Source organism: Pogonomyrmex barbatus, unplaced genomic scaffold, assembly GCF_055798465.1.
Source record: "Pogonomyrmex barbatus isolate J1 unplaced genomic scaffold, ASM5579846v1 scaffold1, whole genome shotgun sequence".
Lineage (NCBI taxonomy): Eukaryota > Metazoa > Arthropoda > Insecta > Hymenoptera > Formicidae > Pogonomyrmex > Pogonomyrmex barbatus.
This window is the reverse complement of record NW_028297098.1, coordinates 9827935-9847403: the sequence shown is the minus strand read 5'-3', so window position 1 is coordinate 9847403 and position 19469 is coordinate 9827935. Positions and strand designations below refer to the sequence as shown.

The 19469-nt window shown below is 41.1% G+C and overlaps 4 protein-coding genes across 4 annotated transcripts in view; 3 read left to right on the top strand and 1 right to left on the bottom strand.

Annotated features, from left to right (window-relative positions):
- Positions 1-13984: 13984 nt before the first annotated feature.
- On the top strand, positions 13985-15109 carry LOC148938077 (uncharacterized). Its single transcript, XM_089073763.1, has one exon. The coding sequence runs from the start codon at positions 13985-13987 to the stop codon at positions 15107-15109; it is 1125 nt and encodes a 374-aa protein (XP_088929889.1).
- A 58-nt stretch (positions 15110-15167) lies between these two features.
- LOC148938076 (uncharacterized) lies at positions 15168-17027 on the top strand (the record flags this gene model as incomplete). Its single annotated transcript, XM_089080577.1, has 1 exon — positions 15168-17027. A coding segment is annotated over exon 1 (1860 nt), but the record flags the coding sequence as incomplete, so codon positions are not given.
- Positions 17019-17893, top strand: LOC148938075 (uncharacterized). Its single transcript, XM_089073757.1, has one exon. The coding sequence runs from the start codon at positions 17073-17075 to the stop codon at positions 17754-17756; it is 684 nt and encodes a 227-aa protein (XP_088929883.1). The 5' UTR covers positions 17019-17072; the 3' UTR covers positions 17757-17893.
- Positions 17894-19190: 1297 nt separating this feature from the next.
- The window catches only part of LOC148938074 (uncharacterized), a 1450-nt gene continuing 1171 nt past the window's right edge, over positions 19191-19469 (bottom strand). Inside the window, exon 2 of the mRNA XM_089080575.1 lies at positions 19191-19225. Coding sequence (XP_088936701.1) covers positions 19191-19225 — 35 coding nt within the window. The remainder of the gene's footprint in view (positions 19226-19469) is intronic.

The window sequence follows — 19469 nt, the reverse complement described above, 5'->3', positions numbered from 1 at the left end:
TATTGAAACTGGAGCGTGAAAAAAAGGAAGCTTCTACCGTATAATCCTCGCAAGAGGATAAAAATATAACGACACCGGCGAGCCAAGAAACAACTCAAACATCATTCCTCTCGAAAGATGAATTCGCTCGAAATCTTACGAGTGTTGCATCATCTCAGTGTCGGACATGCGGTGTGTATCCTGCCAACAGAATCCCGAGAGTGTGAATGAAATCGACGGCCATCGTCGCGAACACAGATAATCACGATCGTCCTGGACAACACTAAGTTGCTTTCTACTTAGACAAGCACGGAGAAGGCACGTATTTTGATAGCTACGGACTACCCTGGATTCCAGATGCAATCTACGACGAAACTCTACTACTCATAAATGGAACATCATGCGATTACAAGACATATTTTCTCAGACCTGTGGACAATATTGCTGCGTATTTCTTTATTATTTGTCTCGCGGTTATAAGCTTAAACAATTTCTTAAAATATTCAGCAAAGATTACGAACATAATGATAAGCTAATCGTACAATTATTTCGTAAAATCTTTCTTCACGGAATAAAGAAATGTGAAAAATCTCATGTAACATGCTGTCATATACAAACTTGTACTTTTAAGAATAATTAAATAATAAAGAAACACTATTATGAATCGATATAATATGTATGATATAACAATAAACTTAATTTTTTGTAACATAAATTCCAGTCTTTGTCTGTCTTACTCTCTTTTCCCGCCGGCCTAAAATCAATCTTAGTTACATAACTCCAAGCTAAAAATATCCAATCATTTTTCAGATATTTTCGCTTGCTTACCATAGAATTAAGGAAAACCTCGCTAGTGTATAAATCCCAATGTTAGAAAAATCTAGAGTTTTATATGTAGAAAATCTTTTTAACTAGCGTGTCATAGGATAAAAGCCTCGTATAACTCCAAGCTTCTAATGCGAACTTGAACGTTCCTGTTTTCCTCCCACAAATATCATACGATTCGGTAAATAATTCTAACAAATATTACACTCTACCAAACCTCGCGTTTTCAAAATGTTTATACATTTCCTCCATACAAAAAATGTCAAACGACTCGAGAAATTTATTTAAATTCGCTAGGCGCCGAGAAATCTTTCGTCCTAAGAAAACCCGATTCATCATATTCCATATACACGCGATAAAAACTCGCAAAAAATTAGTTTTTTTCTCTTCGCTCCATCCCACGTGTCACAAAAAATCGCATTCCATTCTCGACAAGTATATTCCTTTTACAGACCCGCCATATTTCTTTTCGCCATTTTGTTTTGACGCCCCCCCGATCCCAGACACTTTCTCCCCCTTCCCCTACTTTTTCGTCTAGCATGTCGACACCCAATCGTACACATGGGGCACTATGGGTAGAGCCAATCACGCGCCGAGCAGCTACGGAGTTAGCCAATCAGAACGCTCCATTTCCATGTGGCTGCCAGTTTTTGACGGTCGAAGGCCACGCCCCTGGCGCCAATGGGAAGGTGGTGAAGGTTTGTTTTGATGCGCTATGGCTATCCACTTACTACTAATGCCATCTAAATGAAATTAAAGAAATGTCGATAATGATCGACAATTTAAAAAGTCGATATTATCGACAATTTAAAAAATCATACATTACATATTAGATTACATATTAGATTTAATATGTAATTTTAGAAGATGTGTGTGTGTGTGTGTGTGTGTGTGTGTGTGTGTGTGTGTGCGTGCGTGCGTGCGTGCGTGCGTGCGTGCGTGCGTGCGTGCGTGCGTGCGTGCGTGCGTGCGTGCGTGCGTGCGTGCGTGCGTGCGTGCGTGCGTGCGTGCGTGCGTGCGTGCGTGCGTGCGTGCGTGCGTGCGTGCGTGCGTGCGTGCGTGCGTGCGTGTGTGTGTGTGTGCGTGCGTGCGTGCGTGCGTGCGTGCGTGCGTGCGTGCGTGCGTGCGTGCGTGCGTGCGTGCGTGCGTGCGTGCGTGCGTGTGTGTGTGTGTGTGTGTGTGTGTGTGTGTGTGTGTGTGTGTGTGGGAATATCTCTCCAATTATTTACAACTAATGCATTAGTAATAATCGATATCGTCAATACATTTTTATGGCATATATTTTTGCCAGTAATGTCAAACAGACACTTCTGATTATAATTTTTATCAATACCGTCCAAATAGAAGCTTCTGATTTTTATTATTCGAATCATACTGTAGTATGAAATATCGAATGGAAGTAGTAATACTAGGCCGGTTCTAACTCAGGTCCTTCGAAGGGGATGCGAGTGTGCGGGCAGAAACGAAGGGCGCGGAGAAGAGGGGAGGGGAAAATCAGAGGCAGCGATCCTTTGAACTGAGCCGTGGGGGAGGAGATAAGATAGTAGGATTCGGTGAAGGGGATATAAATAAGTGAATAAAAAAGTAGATAAACAAATAGATAAACAAGAAGATAAATACATAGATAAACCAATAGAAAATTGCGACTCGAAGGACATGACGTCACGGGGGGAGGGGGGAGGGAGGGTAGTGAAGAAAGACGAAACGAGGTGAGATAAACAAATAGGATAAGATAGCAAGGCGATATAAACAAAATGGGGCGGCGAAGATGATATAAAAAAATTGGACAGGGCGCGTGAACATGACATCAGGGGGGGGGGCCGCCACCGCCGCCGCCACCGCCGCCGAGTAAAAAATAAATATCTCTCTCGTATATCTATCTCTCCTATTATCTCTTCCGTTGCGGTTCTCTCTCTCTCTCTCTCTCTCTTTCTCTCTCTCTCTTATGGCGAATGTTATTTTTCTAATTATTTTATGGTGGGGAAGAAAGAAATAAAAGAAATACATGTTTTTTCCATATTATATATGTTTATATTTTTAAACAACAATTGAATACATTTAAGTGTGAAATTTTTTTATTCACATTTTTCTTATACACTAAAAACTAAAGCTAACAGCTCGCAATCGACGAGTTGATGTCTATCGAATGTATCGCAATTGCGTATGGCATTCGGCACTTCCTCGGGATTTCTTACAACAGACGCGATGTTGGAGAATCGCGTATATTTGGTATCGATCGTATCGACGAATCTGACGAGTCGATTGAAAGTCACATCGATACATTCGTCCAGATCAAATATACGGCGCAGGGTCGATTCGATCATCGTTACACGTACGTTCAAAGATTCAAGACGTACGAGTGTAACGTCGTTCATCTGACGGTTAACGGTCCGACGCTTATAAAATTATCTTTGTAATCATTTCGCAGCAATTTGTAGATATTCCATCGCTGCTCGTAGAATCCCTTCCACGTTTCAAGAGACAGTATCAATTCCTGTCCCCGATGATCTCCCAGAGCGATCTCCACGTAGCTCGGTGAACCAACATTGATTCCAATTTCCAGAAATTTGTAACCCGTGATCGTCAAAGTGTAACGTCTGCTCAGTAAGCGCACCTCGCGATGCTCCACCGAAATACTGTAAATTAAATATATAATATTGCATAATATTGGAAAAAAAGAGAAAAAAATATAAAAAATGCAGTTGAAACTTGCGCGTTACATTTCTTCTGTTGTTATCGCCATTGTACAGGGCGCTGCTTCCTTTGGCGGAATACATTGCGTGTTGTTCGAATGATGGAGAAGCGGAGTACCTTTTTTTGTCGTGCAGATCGTTCGATGGAGGAGGAGGACTGATCGCGTAAATTTTTGACATGGCAAACCGTTAATCCCCCCCTCCTTCCTTCCCCTCCTTTTTTTCTAGGAATTTCATTGTTGCAATCAAACATGTAGCGACATGTTCGCAAAGGAGCGCGATGACAAATTTTTTTCTAGGAAAAGTCCGCGAAAAAATAGCTCTTCAGAAATCGACGTACGTGTCGCGACGTGTCAAGAGAAGCGCCGATACTCCGGCTGCTATAAACAAATGGGGGAGACCTATGATGATGCTCCGACAAAGGGACAAAGAAATTGTCGATGATATATAATGGATCATGGGGTGTGTGCAGGATCACAGTAGATGGAAGTCTAATGGAGAGAGAAAGCTGACGTGCATACAAAAAATATGATTCCATACAAAAAAAAACGCAAAAGTATCGCGTAATGTCTAACGCTCAACGAGAAGAAATGGCAAGTGAAGAGGCATCGCAGGAATTTGATTATTTGGCGTATATTATAGGTTTATTAAAAATTACTTATCCAACTGAAGCAGTATGTATATTTATTCACATGTATCTTTCTAATGTTTAAAAATATTATTAAACTGAATATTGTAAAAAATATTAAACTCAATATTTTTGTAATTTGACAGACATTATATCTCGATGATATCTCAGTTGTGGAAACCGTGCAAGTACGGAATCTTATAAAAATTCAGATACACTACCCGAATGGGGTACGTAACTTTTTCTCCTTTTTTTCTTTTATTCTCTTTTGTCTTTTTTCCTTTTATTTGATATGTGATGTATTGTGTGAAATTGAGATTTTTTTATTACTTTTTGTAGTATTTATGCATATATGATATCAAAATTAACGGTTTTATGAATATTAATCATCGACGGTGGATATGGTATCAGTGACGCCAACACAAGGAGTATTTATACTTTTTATGGGAAGAAATTACTCGCGAGGACGTATTTGATTTGCAGAGACTCTTTGGTTTACGTCCATATGAAGATGATGAAGAAGTGTAGTGAACTTTTTCTACAAGATATTCTCATTACTTTAAATAATTACATAATTAATTGAATAATTACATAAGTAATAAAGATCTATAAATGAATGTATATACAATAAATAAAAGTGTATTGTATGATTTATTTTTTTTGCATTAAATATTAGGTGTACAAAAAAGATCTAAGCTTTAGATTTCATACAACCGAAATAACAATTTAAATTTTATATATCTTCCCTTTTGCGGTTTTAAAGTTGACATTTGGCCTTCTAAAATGCCATACGGTTTGGCGTTTGATAACCTCAAAAATCAGTAGTGTTCACGATGGCAATAATAAAAGAGCATATTCGATTTTCCATCCACTTCGCGTTTCATCTGAAAAAAAATGCTGCTGAAGCCACTGCAATGATTTGTGCTGCATATGGAGAGAACGCTGTAAGTCATACTATATGTAAAAGATAGTATCAAAAATTTCGCCAAGGAGATTTCAGTCTTGAAGATGAACCATGTGCTGGACGCCCTCAAAAGATTGAAAGGGACGAATTGCAAGCACTGCTGGATATAAACTCTGCGCAAACTGAAAAAAAGCTTGCAGAACAGCTTGGCGTTACGTAGCAAATTATTTCCGTACGTTTACATACGATGGGAAAGATTCAGAAGAAAGGCAGATGGGTTCCACATAAATTGTCCAAAGACAACAAAAATCGTCGGCGTGACACTGCACTCACTTTGCTTTCAAAGTTCCGGAAAAAAGATTTTCTGCACAAAATCATTCACAGGCGATGAAAAGTGGATTCTTTATGATAACCCTAAACGTAGAAAATCATGGGTTGACCCTGATCAACCTTCGATATCGATGCCAAAGCCTAATATCCACGCCAAGAAGGTTTTGCTCTGTATCTGGTGGGATTGGAAAGGTGTGTTTTATTACGAGTTGTTACAACCGGATGAAACAATCACGGCAGACCGCTACCAACAATTGACCAATTTAAGCAATGCATTAGAAGAAAAGAGGCCATTTACTCGCCAAGGACGTCGTAAAGTGATCTTGCTTCATGACAATGCTCGATCACATGTTGCGAAAGCGACTCAGAACCATATTTCGTTAGGCTGGGAACTTCTCCCGCACGCGGCGTATAGCCCAGACATGGCGCCTTCCATTACTACCTATTCCGGTTGCTGCAGCATTATTTGGCTGATACACATTTCGTGAGATTTGAAGAGATACGAAAATGCATTGATGACTTTATCGCTTCGAAGCCGGTGAGCTTCTATCGTCAAGGAATTCACAAGCTACCCGAAAGATGGCAAAAGATCATTGATGCAAACGGGGAATATTTCGCTGATTAATATTTTTTTGTTTGTTTTTGAATAAAGATTGAATTTTACAAAAATAAGCTCAGAACTTTTTGTACCTAATAAATATTAAAAAAAATTTTTCATTTTTTTAAATCGTCATTCAATTTCTTTGTCATGTGCATGACCGACACACTGACCTACATTCCTGCCCGACGCGTGCAAGTCACCCCGGCAAGATAAACTTCTCGGCGTTATATGATAAGAAGCGGTTGATCGTTAGAATTATCAACGCATAGGAAAGAAATAAAAAAACATAATTCGTATATCATATTTATTTTATTCATGGTTATCTGACCACCAATTAAATAATTTGAATACATTTTGTAATGCGCAATTAGTATAGTGATATCCGCATCGCATAATATTATCAGCGTCCAGATTGTTTAGAGAATCTACGTCTTCGTAATCAGCATCCAGAGTCTCGATGTACACGCGCTCATCGTCCATAGCAAATTCCATTGTCGTTTTTCATGTCCCTTGACATATACGACAGCATCGCTGTCATCGTCGTCGTCGTCGTCGTCGTCGTCGTCGTCTTCCGTTCCATGCACAGCCTTTGTAATCAAACTCTTAGCTTTGCTGTATGAAATCGTTCCGTCGTCTCATCGTAGTCTATGGTGATGACGTATCACCCAGCGTGCGCGAGGCTTGTCGGCACTTGCGAGGAAATGCCATGGTATAGAGCTTGCGAAAATGTAGTGAGAGAGAATGGTTTTCTGAGAACGGCAAACTCCTTTACAACAAACTGTCCTCCAACGAGAAAATCTTGCAGGTCTACGAACGTTAGCACAACTATGACGAGCAATTTTTGGAGACTGCGGTCGATTTTCGATGTATCGTAGATTTTATTGTCTCTCTCTCTCTCTCTCATGTGTCAGCGATGCTCTTAGGTGATCTTGCGTACAACATTGGTCAACGGATTGTAGTGAACCACGCGATCGTATATAATAAGACAGTACGCGGTGGTATTCATCGGTACATTCTCCTTAGTTTCAAATTCCAATCTCACGTCCATGATTGTGCTCTTGAATTCGTTTTATCAAGAACAATCGATGATTACGAATGGACCGTTATGTAGAAGAGACGTGACGGTGAGACTCGGTTCGAGATATTCGTATCCGTAGTTAACTCTTGCAAACACGCGCGTACGTTTCATACAACACGGACCATCTGTTTTTGTCGAAATCAAGATTCATATCGTCGTACGGATAACATTCCGAGTTCAGATAGAGTTTTACGTTGGTTAAGTTGCAGTCGTCGAATCGGCTCGTGTCCTCAACCATGACATTTTTGCAACCTGCTTGCAGAGCGAAGATGACGTATCGCGGCTTCTCGAGCTGAGTAGCGGTCTTGATGACCCATGAATGCTTGGTTGTACGCTGTAACAGCGGAAACTCGTACAGATCCCACGAGCGAAAAGCCATGCTCAAATATCGTCCGTTCTCCAAAGTGCGCAGCATCGATAGTTTTTTTATCTCGCTCAATAACACGTGCGGCATTCGCCATTGTATCTTGAATAAATCGACCATGGGATCCAACGTCGAATTTTCCATCAGGCAATTGTTGTCGTTACGCGATTGTATCAAGATCAACTCGTGACGAGCGTTGATTACCACGCGTCTGTAATCCTCGCAGAATCCCAACAGTGCGTAGAGAGGTACGCAAAAGTTAAAATATCCATCCGCGTACGCGCATTCCAGCCGGCATTCCTCAGAATCACGTTTCTGTCGGATGATATTGTTACGTAATGTTTGAGCGTGCTGGTTATGCCCACGTTTCTGTTACGATCAATCTCCACACCTCCACACGATCAAGCTCGTATCGAATCTCATCGAACAAGAACGCGACAAAATTATTTCCTAATCAGATCCTTCGACAACTCTGTTCTTCGTTAGTTTTCCCTCGATATATAGAAAGCTTTCGTACGGCAATGTGTACAGATCCTGTTGCTGTATGGGTATTCTTATCTCATCGCTGTACCCGAATGGGTTGTACGCATGAGTCTCAATCTTGACGATGCGATCATCAAAGATTGGCTCGTCTTCGATGTTTAGGATATCAATCATTTCACAAGTCGCGCACCGCGAATCTTAAAGTTGTATCTTAAAATTGTAAAAATTTAACGTTCGACGCGTTAAGTTTCTTCCTCTTCTTGACGCAGCCGGATGAACGAGTATTGTCGATCGGTGTTTTCTTTGTAAAAGATGCGTTATCTCTCTGTGTATGCTTCGCTTCGTTCAACACGAGCATCTCAAATGTCACGCTCGCGTTATCGCTGTCGCCGTCGTACGTGCAATCTGACGGTGATCTCTTCTCCTCTGAAATCGAGCAATCGTCCGTTCTGGTCAACAATGCGTATCATTAGCTCTGTAATTCTCCGTACGATGACTGGTAGATAAATGATCTGCATCGGCCTTTCCGATATCTTATATCCTGGCGGCACGCTCGGCGAAAATTCGTGTATCGTGTGCACACTTTTGTCCTTGCTGTATGCGCCCACGGTCACGTTGCACTCTACACGGATAATGTTTACGTTCATTATGTTAATCGACACGTCCGATTCGTGCCACCTTCGCGGTTGCAGTATACGCCTTGAAAAACCCAGCAGCGATCCAATGTTATGGGGCTTGTTAAAGTTTATTCTGTAGATACATTTAATCTCACATCTCATCGTGTTGTAATTTGCGCGGAGCACTATCGGGTATTCTCCAATCTCATCATCGTCGCACGCGGTGTCACCAGCGTTACCCTCGGGCCCATTGCGTCGCGGACGTTTCCGTAAAATCTCACGTTTCAAAAATTCATTTATGGCATGCAGTTCATACGACCCCTCGGGAATCGTAATTTCTGCGTCGTCTTTGTCAAAATAAAATGTATTGTTCGAAGCGTTTACATTCGGTATCGTGTGATAAGTTTCCAAAATTGTTAGACCAAGCTCGTAGTCATCGTCGCTCAAATCTATGGCTGGAAAGTAATTTGCCGCGAGAAAGCGTAAGCGTCAGCGACATGATGGAAAAAGCTTCGACGAATACTGAGACGTCGCGACATTTTATCGGACTTTTTAAATTCGCGCGTCGGCCGTTTTGGAGAAGAAATCACAAGCACAGCTGTCCGCAGACGCTCTGATCGTACGTCTGATAGGACGTTCGATTGTACTCTATCGTAGTATCGTCTCCGAAATATCGTATCAGTTCCTTGAGCGGTCGAAGATTACCGAAACTGTCAAAGTACACAACGCGATTGTTTCTCTTTGCGTACGCTACCCAATGAGTGCCGGGACCCGTCGTGTCGTCCAGATTTACGATACCGCTCTCTTTTCGACGCGCGCCGCTAATCGGTAATGCGTCACGCATAAAAACGCCTCTAAAGTATGGTACGCGCATACGCTTCGCCAGCTGATCCAATTGTATGTTGGTGGGGTTATACCCGTAGGTATTTTTATCATCATTTTGGCGTTTTTTTTTCTTTTTTCGCTGTTACTCCTCGTCCGCGTTTGTATGGAGCGAGATATAATACCCGTCCGTATTTGTACGGAGCGAGATACAGTCCCTGTCCGCGCGTTTCCATCGCGACGTTGCAGTTCCTCGAGTTGACGTTACGCGGCTTTCCTGTCGTTTATCGCTTTCGCCACGCTGACCGCTCCACCGATCAAAGATCCGAGCGCGCCCAAAATTGGTAAAATCGGTAACACACTACCTCGTTTCGCTGTTGGAAGTATTCGTTTCTTTTTTTGCCGACTTTTTTCTTCACCTTCATATCCATGCCGATCTTGGTCTTGGCTTTCATCGCTGCCCAAACGGCTGCAGCTGCAGCTTTCTCACTCAGAGCCGAATCTCTCGCGATGATGAGTCCTAGGGCTTTATCGGCGAGTACCTTGTCCGCCGCGTGTCTGTCGGTGAGATCGTTGCTTTGAGAATACGCAATGTCGTGTTCACGGCACGCCGTGTCTAGTGGATTTATGCCCGTTTCACTTCTGGCTAATCGCTTTTTCAGCCGAGTACCCGGGCCGCAAAACTGATAGCCGGGAAGATAGTTCGAAAGGAAGCGCGTTTATCGCTCGATTGAGCAGATCTCCAATGTAGCCTTCGTTTGACACTGCTGCTGACATGCGCAATCCTTTATCTTCGGTGCAGGACCGTCTATATGATCTCGATCCCATTGATTACAATGCTCGACGCAGCGACGATAGATTTGAACCTTCAAATCCGCCTTTATATACTCCGGAAGCTTGTCCCACACGTGATCGATATAGTCGCCGCACACGCGTAACAGTATGACCTTCGATATATATTGCAACTGCTCAGCGCTCAAATCCTGAATATCGGAGGGATGCGACAGGGCGAGATACATTTTTGCTACTGAGCGGTTCGCGATTTCGCGCGCCTATAAATAGGCGTTCGATCGAAGCCTAGATAACGCAGTGCGAACATGAAATTTGTACGGCAGCCGCTGACGATACGCGTCGCGAACTGCGACGAAAAAGCGCGAATGATGGGAGACATCGCGACAGAGCGCAAGCACAGTGAAATGTTACCGAGTACTATACGCGCCGTCATTTACGGGCCGTCGAATTGCGATAAAACCAACGTTCTCATAAGCTTGCTCGAAAATCCGCACGGTGTACGTTTCGAGAACGTGTACGTATACTCGAAATCGCTGCAACAATCGAAATATCGATACTTGGAAAATATATTAACATCGATAGAAGAAGAAATCGGCTATATTTTTACGTTCTCCAACAACAGTGACATCATTCCACCGAGCGAGGTACGTCCCAATTCGATCTTCATCTTCGATGACGTTGCGTGCGATAAGCAAGATGCTGTGAGAGAATACTTTTCAATGGGCCGCCACTCGAACGTCGATTGCTTCTATCTCTGTCAGACGTACGCGAGGATACCTAAACATCTGATACGCGACAATGCGAACCTGCTGATTCTGTTCAAACAGGATGGTACCAACTTGAAACATGTTTATAACGATCACGTGAATACCGACATGTCGTACGATGAATTCTGTGCGTTATGCCGCGATTGTTGGCAGCGCGAGTATGGATTTCTAGTGATAGATAAGGATAGTCCGCTTATCAATGGGCGATACAGAAAGGAATTTAATACATTCGCGGTACCGTAACGTGGTTAATCGATGTCGATACGTCAAGCAGGCAACATGGATAACACTAAAGATCGCGAGAAAATAGCGAAGTAGATTGCGAAAACGAGCGATTCGATTCGCAAAAAATATCGCGTGTTGAAAATTGATAAAATAGCTGAAAATACAGCGTTGGAGAGACGCTTCAAGCCCATCATCGAACCTCTAAAACAGATTGTTGAAAAAACCGAGGAATCTCAATCGATTGAAAAAGAAGTAAAGGATCTCGGTATTAAGAAAAAACAAAAACGTGAAGACAGCGACGACGACAACGATAATACTACTACTGACAAGGATTCATATTGGACGGATGTTGGATAGTTGAAATTAACGCCGCAGTCTAAAAAACGACGTACAACGAAAGAATTGAAAGCCGCGTCAGATTCACTCGTGTTCGAGTCTACACCGATACAACCATCGAAAGACCCACCGAAAGAACACCACTGTTCCTGCAAAGGGAAGATGTTTTCGAAACAAAAGACATCAGTGAACCGTCATTCGAAACAATCATCAAACGGACTTTGCAAACGCAACAAGGTCAAGAGGCGTTGCATAATCAGCTGGGACTATTGCAAAAGTACGTAAGCCTTCTCTTCGATGATAATGGAAAAAACGATACATTTGATCGCGTATACGGTGTTTATTTCGATAAAAACAGTGGTGCGATGCTTGGTGACAAGAAATTTGACATTGATAAAAATGACTCCATAATCATAGACAATGTGAGATACAATGGTACACCAGGATTGTACGAATTGATCTTCAAGAGACTTCCCGATGACGCGGTTTTTACCGAGGATGACAAACAAACGTATCAAAGTATATTGTTAACAACAAATGCTCATAGACGTGGTCACAGCGCCCATAATCCCATCAAGGACAATAGGGGATCCAAGTATATTACATCAGTAGTGATACTAGGCCGGTTCTAACCCAGGAGCTCCGAGCGGGGTGCGGGTGTGCGGGGTAACTCGGGGACGCGGGGGTAAAGGAGAGGGGGTAACTGGTAGGCACGGGGAAGGGGGAATGCTTTGTCGACAATCCTTTGGAATGTACTTTTGAGGGGGAAGAGAGGAGGGGGTCTTTTTTTGTCTAGGAAAAGCTGCTAGAAAAGATATTTTTTGTAGAAATTGACATAGGAAAAAAAAGCGCCGATATTCGGGCTGCTATGTATTTAAACAAATTGCTATTTGGGAGATTTATAATGACGTCCCGAATTAGAAAAAATATTGACGACTGTACGTGTCACAGCATGTTAAGAGAAGCGCCAATAATCCGGCTGCTATAAATAAATAAATGTACATGTTGCAACGAGTTAATTTCGAACAATCTCGAAAAATCCGTTATTTAATGAAAATAATGTACCTAAACAAATTCGAAAGATTTATAATGATGTCCCGATATAGAAAAAATATCATTGACGATTGTATGTGTCGCAGCATAGTAAGAGAAGCGCCAATAATCCGGCTGCTATAAACAAATGTACACGTTGCAACGAGTTAATTTCGAACAATCTCGAAAAAATCCGTTATTTAATGAAAATAATGTACCTAAACAAATTCGAAAGATTTATAATGATGTCCTGATTTAGAAAAAATAGCATTGACAATTGTACGTGTTACAGCATGGTAAGAGAAGCGCCAATAATTCGGCTGCTAAACAAATGTATATGTTGTAACGAGTTAATTTCGAACAATCTCGAAAAAATTCATTCAATAAAAATAAGTCGGTAAATGGACACTTCTTCTCTCTTAATTTTTTCCTAATAATAAATATTGAAACATGTTCGTTCCTGTTTGGTCAAGTCCAAGTTTTCACGTACGAGCCAAATAAATTTTGACAGTGACATGGAACGGAAACTATAAAACTGAATACGATTTTTTATAGATGTTACACCGATAAATAATATTCCATCATAAATACCAAGTTTCTTTCTTTTTATGTTGAAAAAACTATTCCGGATATCGATTGATATTATTCCAACTGTTACTTTCAAGTTAGTGCTGTCTTTAAAAAAAAAGTCATCAAATCTTTTCTATCGAATCTTCTTATCGGAGAAAAATTGGAGATAAAAAAACGGGAAAACTTGGGCTGCTACAAAAATCAAAATTGTGATTCGGAAAACTTATGACCATGCTTCGAGTTCGACAAAGGGACAATGAAATTATAGACGATATATATAGTAGACTCCTTGGGCACACAGAATCACAGTAGATCTCGGAAGTCTCGGAAGTCTCGAAACGAATATCGATCGTGATACTGTAAGAAAAATAGTGAATATGAATAACGTATTAAATATAGAAAATGTGTTTAATATAAACATGGAGAACCTCAGAAATATAGTGGACGAAGAGTTTGGAGATGAACTAGAAATGGAAATTAATAATATTGACAATATTAATATTGACATTGAAGACGAAGAACATGCGTTGTCTGACGATAGTGACTACATAAGTGATCAGAGTGAAGAGCTAACGGATTATGCAGAAAAAATTGTTACGCATTCGGAACTCCTTGCGTTGAATAATAATAAAAAGTATTGTTCAATACAATTTTATTATTCAACGGGTGGTGCACTAACTCTGTGTGCTGAATGCATGGTTCGTCTGGCGGACACTGATATTGGAGTATTGTATGCCGTTAGGAAGCACGAGATAGATACTCTCAATGCGCTAAACAGCCGATTTTGCTCCAATTGCCAACAGTCCGTCTGTATGATAATGCCATGCAATATGTGCCCAATTTGCACCGCGTAAAAAAAAAAAAGACGATATTGTGGACAAATCACGTGCAAGTGCAAGTGCAAGTGCTTCGTGGGACGCAATATAAAAAAAAAAAAAATGGAACATCTCGAGCGAGTGGAACGCGAGCTGCTAGAACAATGCAGCCAGGTCGCTACTTTGGTGGAGTGTTTCGCGTGGCTGCAACAATGCGATGAGTGTATCGAACAACTCGAAGAACTTAGTCGTGTTAAGCGTCCTCGACTCACCGTTGCAAATAGACAATCTGTGGTGGCGAGGATCGCACGACTCGCGGGTGCAAAGGTACAATTAGAAAGACGTTTCGTGCACGTTGGTGGCGAGTACGCGAGCACCAGTAGAGACAATGGATCTCTCGTTTGGCGCGAGATTGATACGGCGTTTGAAAGCCGTATATTGACTGGTGCGGTGATCAACGTGAACTATATCGAGCCGCGACGATTTTTGGAAGATGCCGGTGGTGTAGTGCTCGAACGAGTGCGAGACATTATAGAAAGACACGATAATGTAAAAGTGAACACCGCGTTCAACGGCGAGTTTGTGACGGGCGATAAACGCGCCAATAAAAGTATAAACACTAAGAATAGTGAACTCTTTCGAGTGTCAAATGTGGATGAGTGGTACGAGCAGCACATCATTGAACCTATGTTGGCATCGCTCGAAGAATTTCAAGAACGCGACAGTGGATGGGCGCTATCACGTATATTAAATTTAACAATTAATGTTAATAAATATAATCCCATGCACGCAGGGTGTTACATCGAGTTACCGCGGGAAATTATGTTAAAGAGAGCGGTAATTAACGTGCAGTCAACGGATAATGCGTGTTTCGCATGGTCAGTGGTCGCGGCCTTGCATCCGGTCGAAAGGCATACAAATCGGGAATCATCGTATCCACATTATACGACGGTGTTAAATCTCCAAGACATTACGTTTCCGATGACGTTGAATCAAATTAAAAAGTTCGAACATCTCAACGAAATCTCTATCAACGTCTACGGTATCAAGAAAAAGGAGATTCTCCCAATACATCTGACAACAAAGAAAATGGAGAAACATGCAAATTTGTTGTACATGCAGGATCCGCGCGACGATAATGGACACTTCGCGTACATCAAAAACTTATCCCGTCTTGTGAGCTCGCAACTAAGTAAAAAAGAACACAAGAAATACTTTTGTGATCGGTACGTATGCACATTTTTTTAACAAAATATGTAAAATATTTTATAATTGTTAATTTAAATGCTAAAAATACTAAAAAAATATGTTTTCCGTTTGCAGATGTTTACATTATTTTAAGTCATCTGAGAAATTGGAATCGCATACGGTGAATTGCGAACGGATGAACGATTGCGCCATCCGACTGCCGAATGAGGACGACAAGTGGCTCAACTTCAAAAACTACTGCAACAAAGAACGACTTCCATTCATCGTCTACGCAGATTTTGAGTGCATACTGCGAAGGATGGAGCCGCAAAGAGAAAACACGTCGTACACATATCAACAACAACAACACAAGGTATTTAGCGTAGGATATTATGTGCGATGCTCGTACGACAATGCGTTATCGACGTATCAATTTCGTCGCGGCGAAGACTGCGTTGCATGGTTCGTTCAACAACTCGAAAATTTGGCGCATCAAATAAAAATTTTGTTATCCGCGAATGTCCCTATGGAAACATTATCGAGAGATCAGTGGGAGACATACCGTAGCGCAACGCGTTGTCACATTTGTGAGAAATCATTTGCGTCGGACGACACGCGGGTACGTGATCATTGCCACCTTACCGGTCGTTACCGCGGACCCGCACATTCGAATTGCAATCTAAACTATAAAAAATCATATTGCATTCCTGTAGTCTTTCACAATTTATCCGGTTATGACGCGCACTTTGTTATCACAGAAATAGCTACGGCATACGAAGGCAAAATTGACGTGCTGCCGATAACAAAGGAAAAATACATTTCATTCACTAAACATGTCAAAGATAGATCAGATTCGCAAAATTGTGTACAATTACGATTCATCGATTCGTACAAATTTTTGAGTACCAGTCTCGATAAATTGACATCTTTTTTAAGTAGAGAGAAATTGAAAATTTTACATTCCGAATTTTCCACGTTATCGAACGAGGATTTTGATTTGTTGACGCGTAAAGGTGTCTTTCCTTATGAATATGTGGATCATGCGGACAAGCTGCAGGACACGCGCCTACCATCGCGCGAATCATTTTATAGTTCGTTAACCGGTGACACAGTGTCGGAGAATGATTACGCGCACGCCGTGAACATCTGGCAGCGGTTCTCTATTGAAACCTTAGGCGAATATAGCGATCTATATTTGAAGACTGATGTCTTGTTATTGGCCGACGTTTTTGAAAATTTCCGTGAAAATTGTATCAAAAGTTACAGTCTCGATCCCGCTCATTACTACACATTGCCAGGTTTCACGTGGGACGCCATGCTGAAACATACGCGTGTAAAATTTGAGTTGCTCACCGACATCGATATGGTTATGTTTATCGAGCGCGGTATACGCGGCGGCCTCAGTCAATGTTCCAACAGATACACGCAGGCCAATAACAAGTACATGCGTTCGTACGACCCGTCGAAACCGTCGTCGTATTTGATGTACTACGACGTGAACAATTTATACGGATGGGCGATGTGTCAACCGCTGCCCTATGCCAAATTTCGATGGGTTGAAGACATCGCGAACTTTGATGTGAGCGCGATCGCTCCGGATTCGCCTACGGGTTATATTCTCGAGGTCGATCTCGAGTATCCGCATCATCTGCACGATCGACACACCGACTTACCTTTCTGTCCGACGCGCAATAAACCACCCGGCACGCGACAGAATAAACTTCTCGCGACGCTATATGACAAAAAGCGATATGTCATCCACTATCGTAACCTGCAGCAATGTACGCGCCACGGTCTTCGTATCGCAAAGATACACCGCGTACTACAATTCGTTCAATCCACCTGGCTCCGCGATTACATCGAACTTAATACACAGTTTAGAATGTGCGCGAAAAACGATTTCGAAAAAAATTTATACAAATTAATGAACAACGCGGTATTCGGTAAAACGATGGAAAATGTTCGGAATCACGTGGATGTAAAATTGATAACGAAATGGGACGGACGATACGGTGCGGAGGCAATGATCGCGAAACCAAATTTCCACAGCCGCAGCGTCTTTGCGGAAAATTTAATCGCCGTCGAACTGCGTAAACTCGAGGTAAAATTCAACAAGCCGATTTATGTGGGTATGTGTATACTCGATATATCAAAAATCTGCTTGTATGAATTTCACCACGAATATATGTTACCGCTGTATCGCGACAAATGTAAAATCATGTACACCGACACAGACAGTCTTGTATATCACATTGAATGTGATGATGTGTACGAGACGATGAAACGTGATATCGCTAGATTCGATACAAGCGATTATCCGGCGGACAACGCATATGGTATGTCTCTCGTGAATAAAAAAGTACCCGGCCTAATGAAGGACGAAAATAACGGTGCGATTATGACGGAATTTGTTGGACTCAGAGCGAAAATGTATGCGATGAGAGTGGATGGTAAAAAGGACATCAAAAAGGCGAAAGGTGTAAAAAATAACGTCGTAGCGCGAACAATAACGTTCGATGATTATACACGGTGTTTGAATGAAGAGATCGAAATGACTCGTCGCCAGTCATGTATAAGATCCAAGTTACACCAAGTATATACGATATCCGAATCAAAAATTGCTCTGAGTCCATACGATGACAAACGATACATCATACCGGATTCGACGGAAACGTTACCATGGGGACATTGGCGAATACCTTTGTAATATACATGTATTTTTTATATATAGTTTTATACATATATATGTACATATATACGTATTTCTTATAGTTTATATATACAACATATGTACATATGTATGTATGTAATGTACAGTATGTAATGTACATATATATGTATTTATGTACGTGTGTACGTATATACATATTTGTAGTTTATGTACATATGTACGTATGTATTTATGTATGTACATATGTACGTATGTATTTATGTACGTATGTACATATGTACGTATGTACATATGTACAGTATGTACAGTATGTAATGTACGTACATATATATGTACGTATGCACATACATATGTACGTATGCACATACATATGTACGTATGTATGTACATATGTACGTATGTACATATGTACAGTATGTAATGTACGTACATATATATGTACGTATGCACATACATATGTACGTACATTATGTATGTACATATGTACGTATGTATTTATGTACATATGTACGTATGTATTTATGTACGTGTGTACGTATGTATTTATGTACGTGTGTACGTATGTATATACATACTTGTAGTTTATGTACATATGTACATATGTATGTATGTATGTACATATGTACATATGTATTTATGTACGTATGTATATACATACTTGTAGTTTATGCACATATGTACGTATGCATATACATATGTATGTATTTCTTATAGTTTATATGTACTTGTAGTTTATATGTACTTGTAGTTTATATGTACTTGTAATTTATATGTACTTGTAGTTTATATGTACGTATTTCCCGTAGTTTTATACATTTTATATCTTAAGTTCATCGTAGTTAGTCCATCAGTATAGTTTCTTTATGAAAATGTAATGGAAGAAAAAATAAGACTTGTTGTATATATTTTTATGTAAATATTTTTTTATATAAATATTTTTATATTTGTTTACAATAAATGAATTAAATCACATTATTTTTGTGTATCCAAGAATTGTGTGACCCATCAAATCCCAACCACTTGACGTAAACCTTATCTCCTTTCCTACGCAGTACTTTCTCCACGAGATACACGTCCGGATGAGTCGCGCGATGCAACTCGTGCTCGTAGAACGCTCCAGCAATGAATTCTCCGCGATAGTCTTCGAGTAGATAAGTTACGGGATTAGTACGCTGCACTTTAACGATCTTAAACACCTCGGTGGTCCAATTTGGCGTGTAACCTTTTTCGAAAACTGTCTTGTACTTGCTCACGCGTACCGATTCGCCTACTTTGAATTTTGCTGGACCTGCGATCTTTATCGCGCTGTACACCGTGCCCAAGAGTTTTTTAGCGATCGCGGGAGTTACGTCAATGGGTCGCATGCCAATAGTGCGATGTTTGCGCGCGTTGTAATCTAACACGAGACGTGGCAGCGCGTCGACCCACTTGTAAGTACCATTAAGTGTAAACATCTTCCACATGTCGTTTTTAAGTGTGCGATTGAACCGTTCGACGATCGATGCCTTCAATATCGAATACGTGGAATAATGATTAACGCTATGTTTTTTCAAGAGTTTCTGCACATCGGCGTTGTAAAACTCCTTCCCCATATCCGTTTGCAAATTTCTCGGGCATCTTCCGCTCTCTCGAATTATCTCGGCGATAGCGTTAGCTGTCTCGCTTCCGATCTTGCTCTTAAGCGGTACGGCCCAGGCATATTTGCTCAACGCATCGATAACGGTGAGTATGTAATGATGACCTCTGTTG

Excerpts from the sequence above, each read along its gene's own strand:
- LOC148938075 (XM_089073757.1), top strand. The coding sequence starts at position 17,073 with ATGATCGCGAAACCAAATTTCCACAGCCGCAGCGTCTTTGCGGAAAAT.
- LOC148938077 (XM_089073763.1), top strand. The coding sequence starts at position 13,985 with ATGGAACATCTCGAGCGAGTGGAACGCGAGCTGCTAGAACAATGCAGC.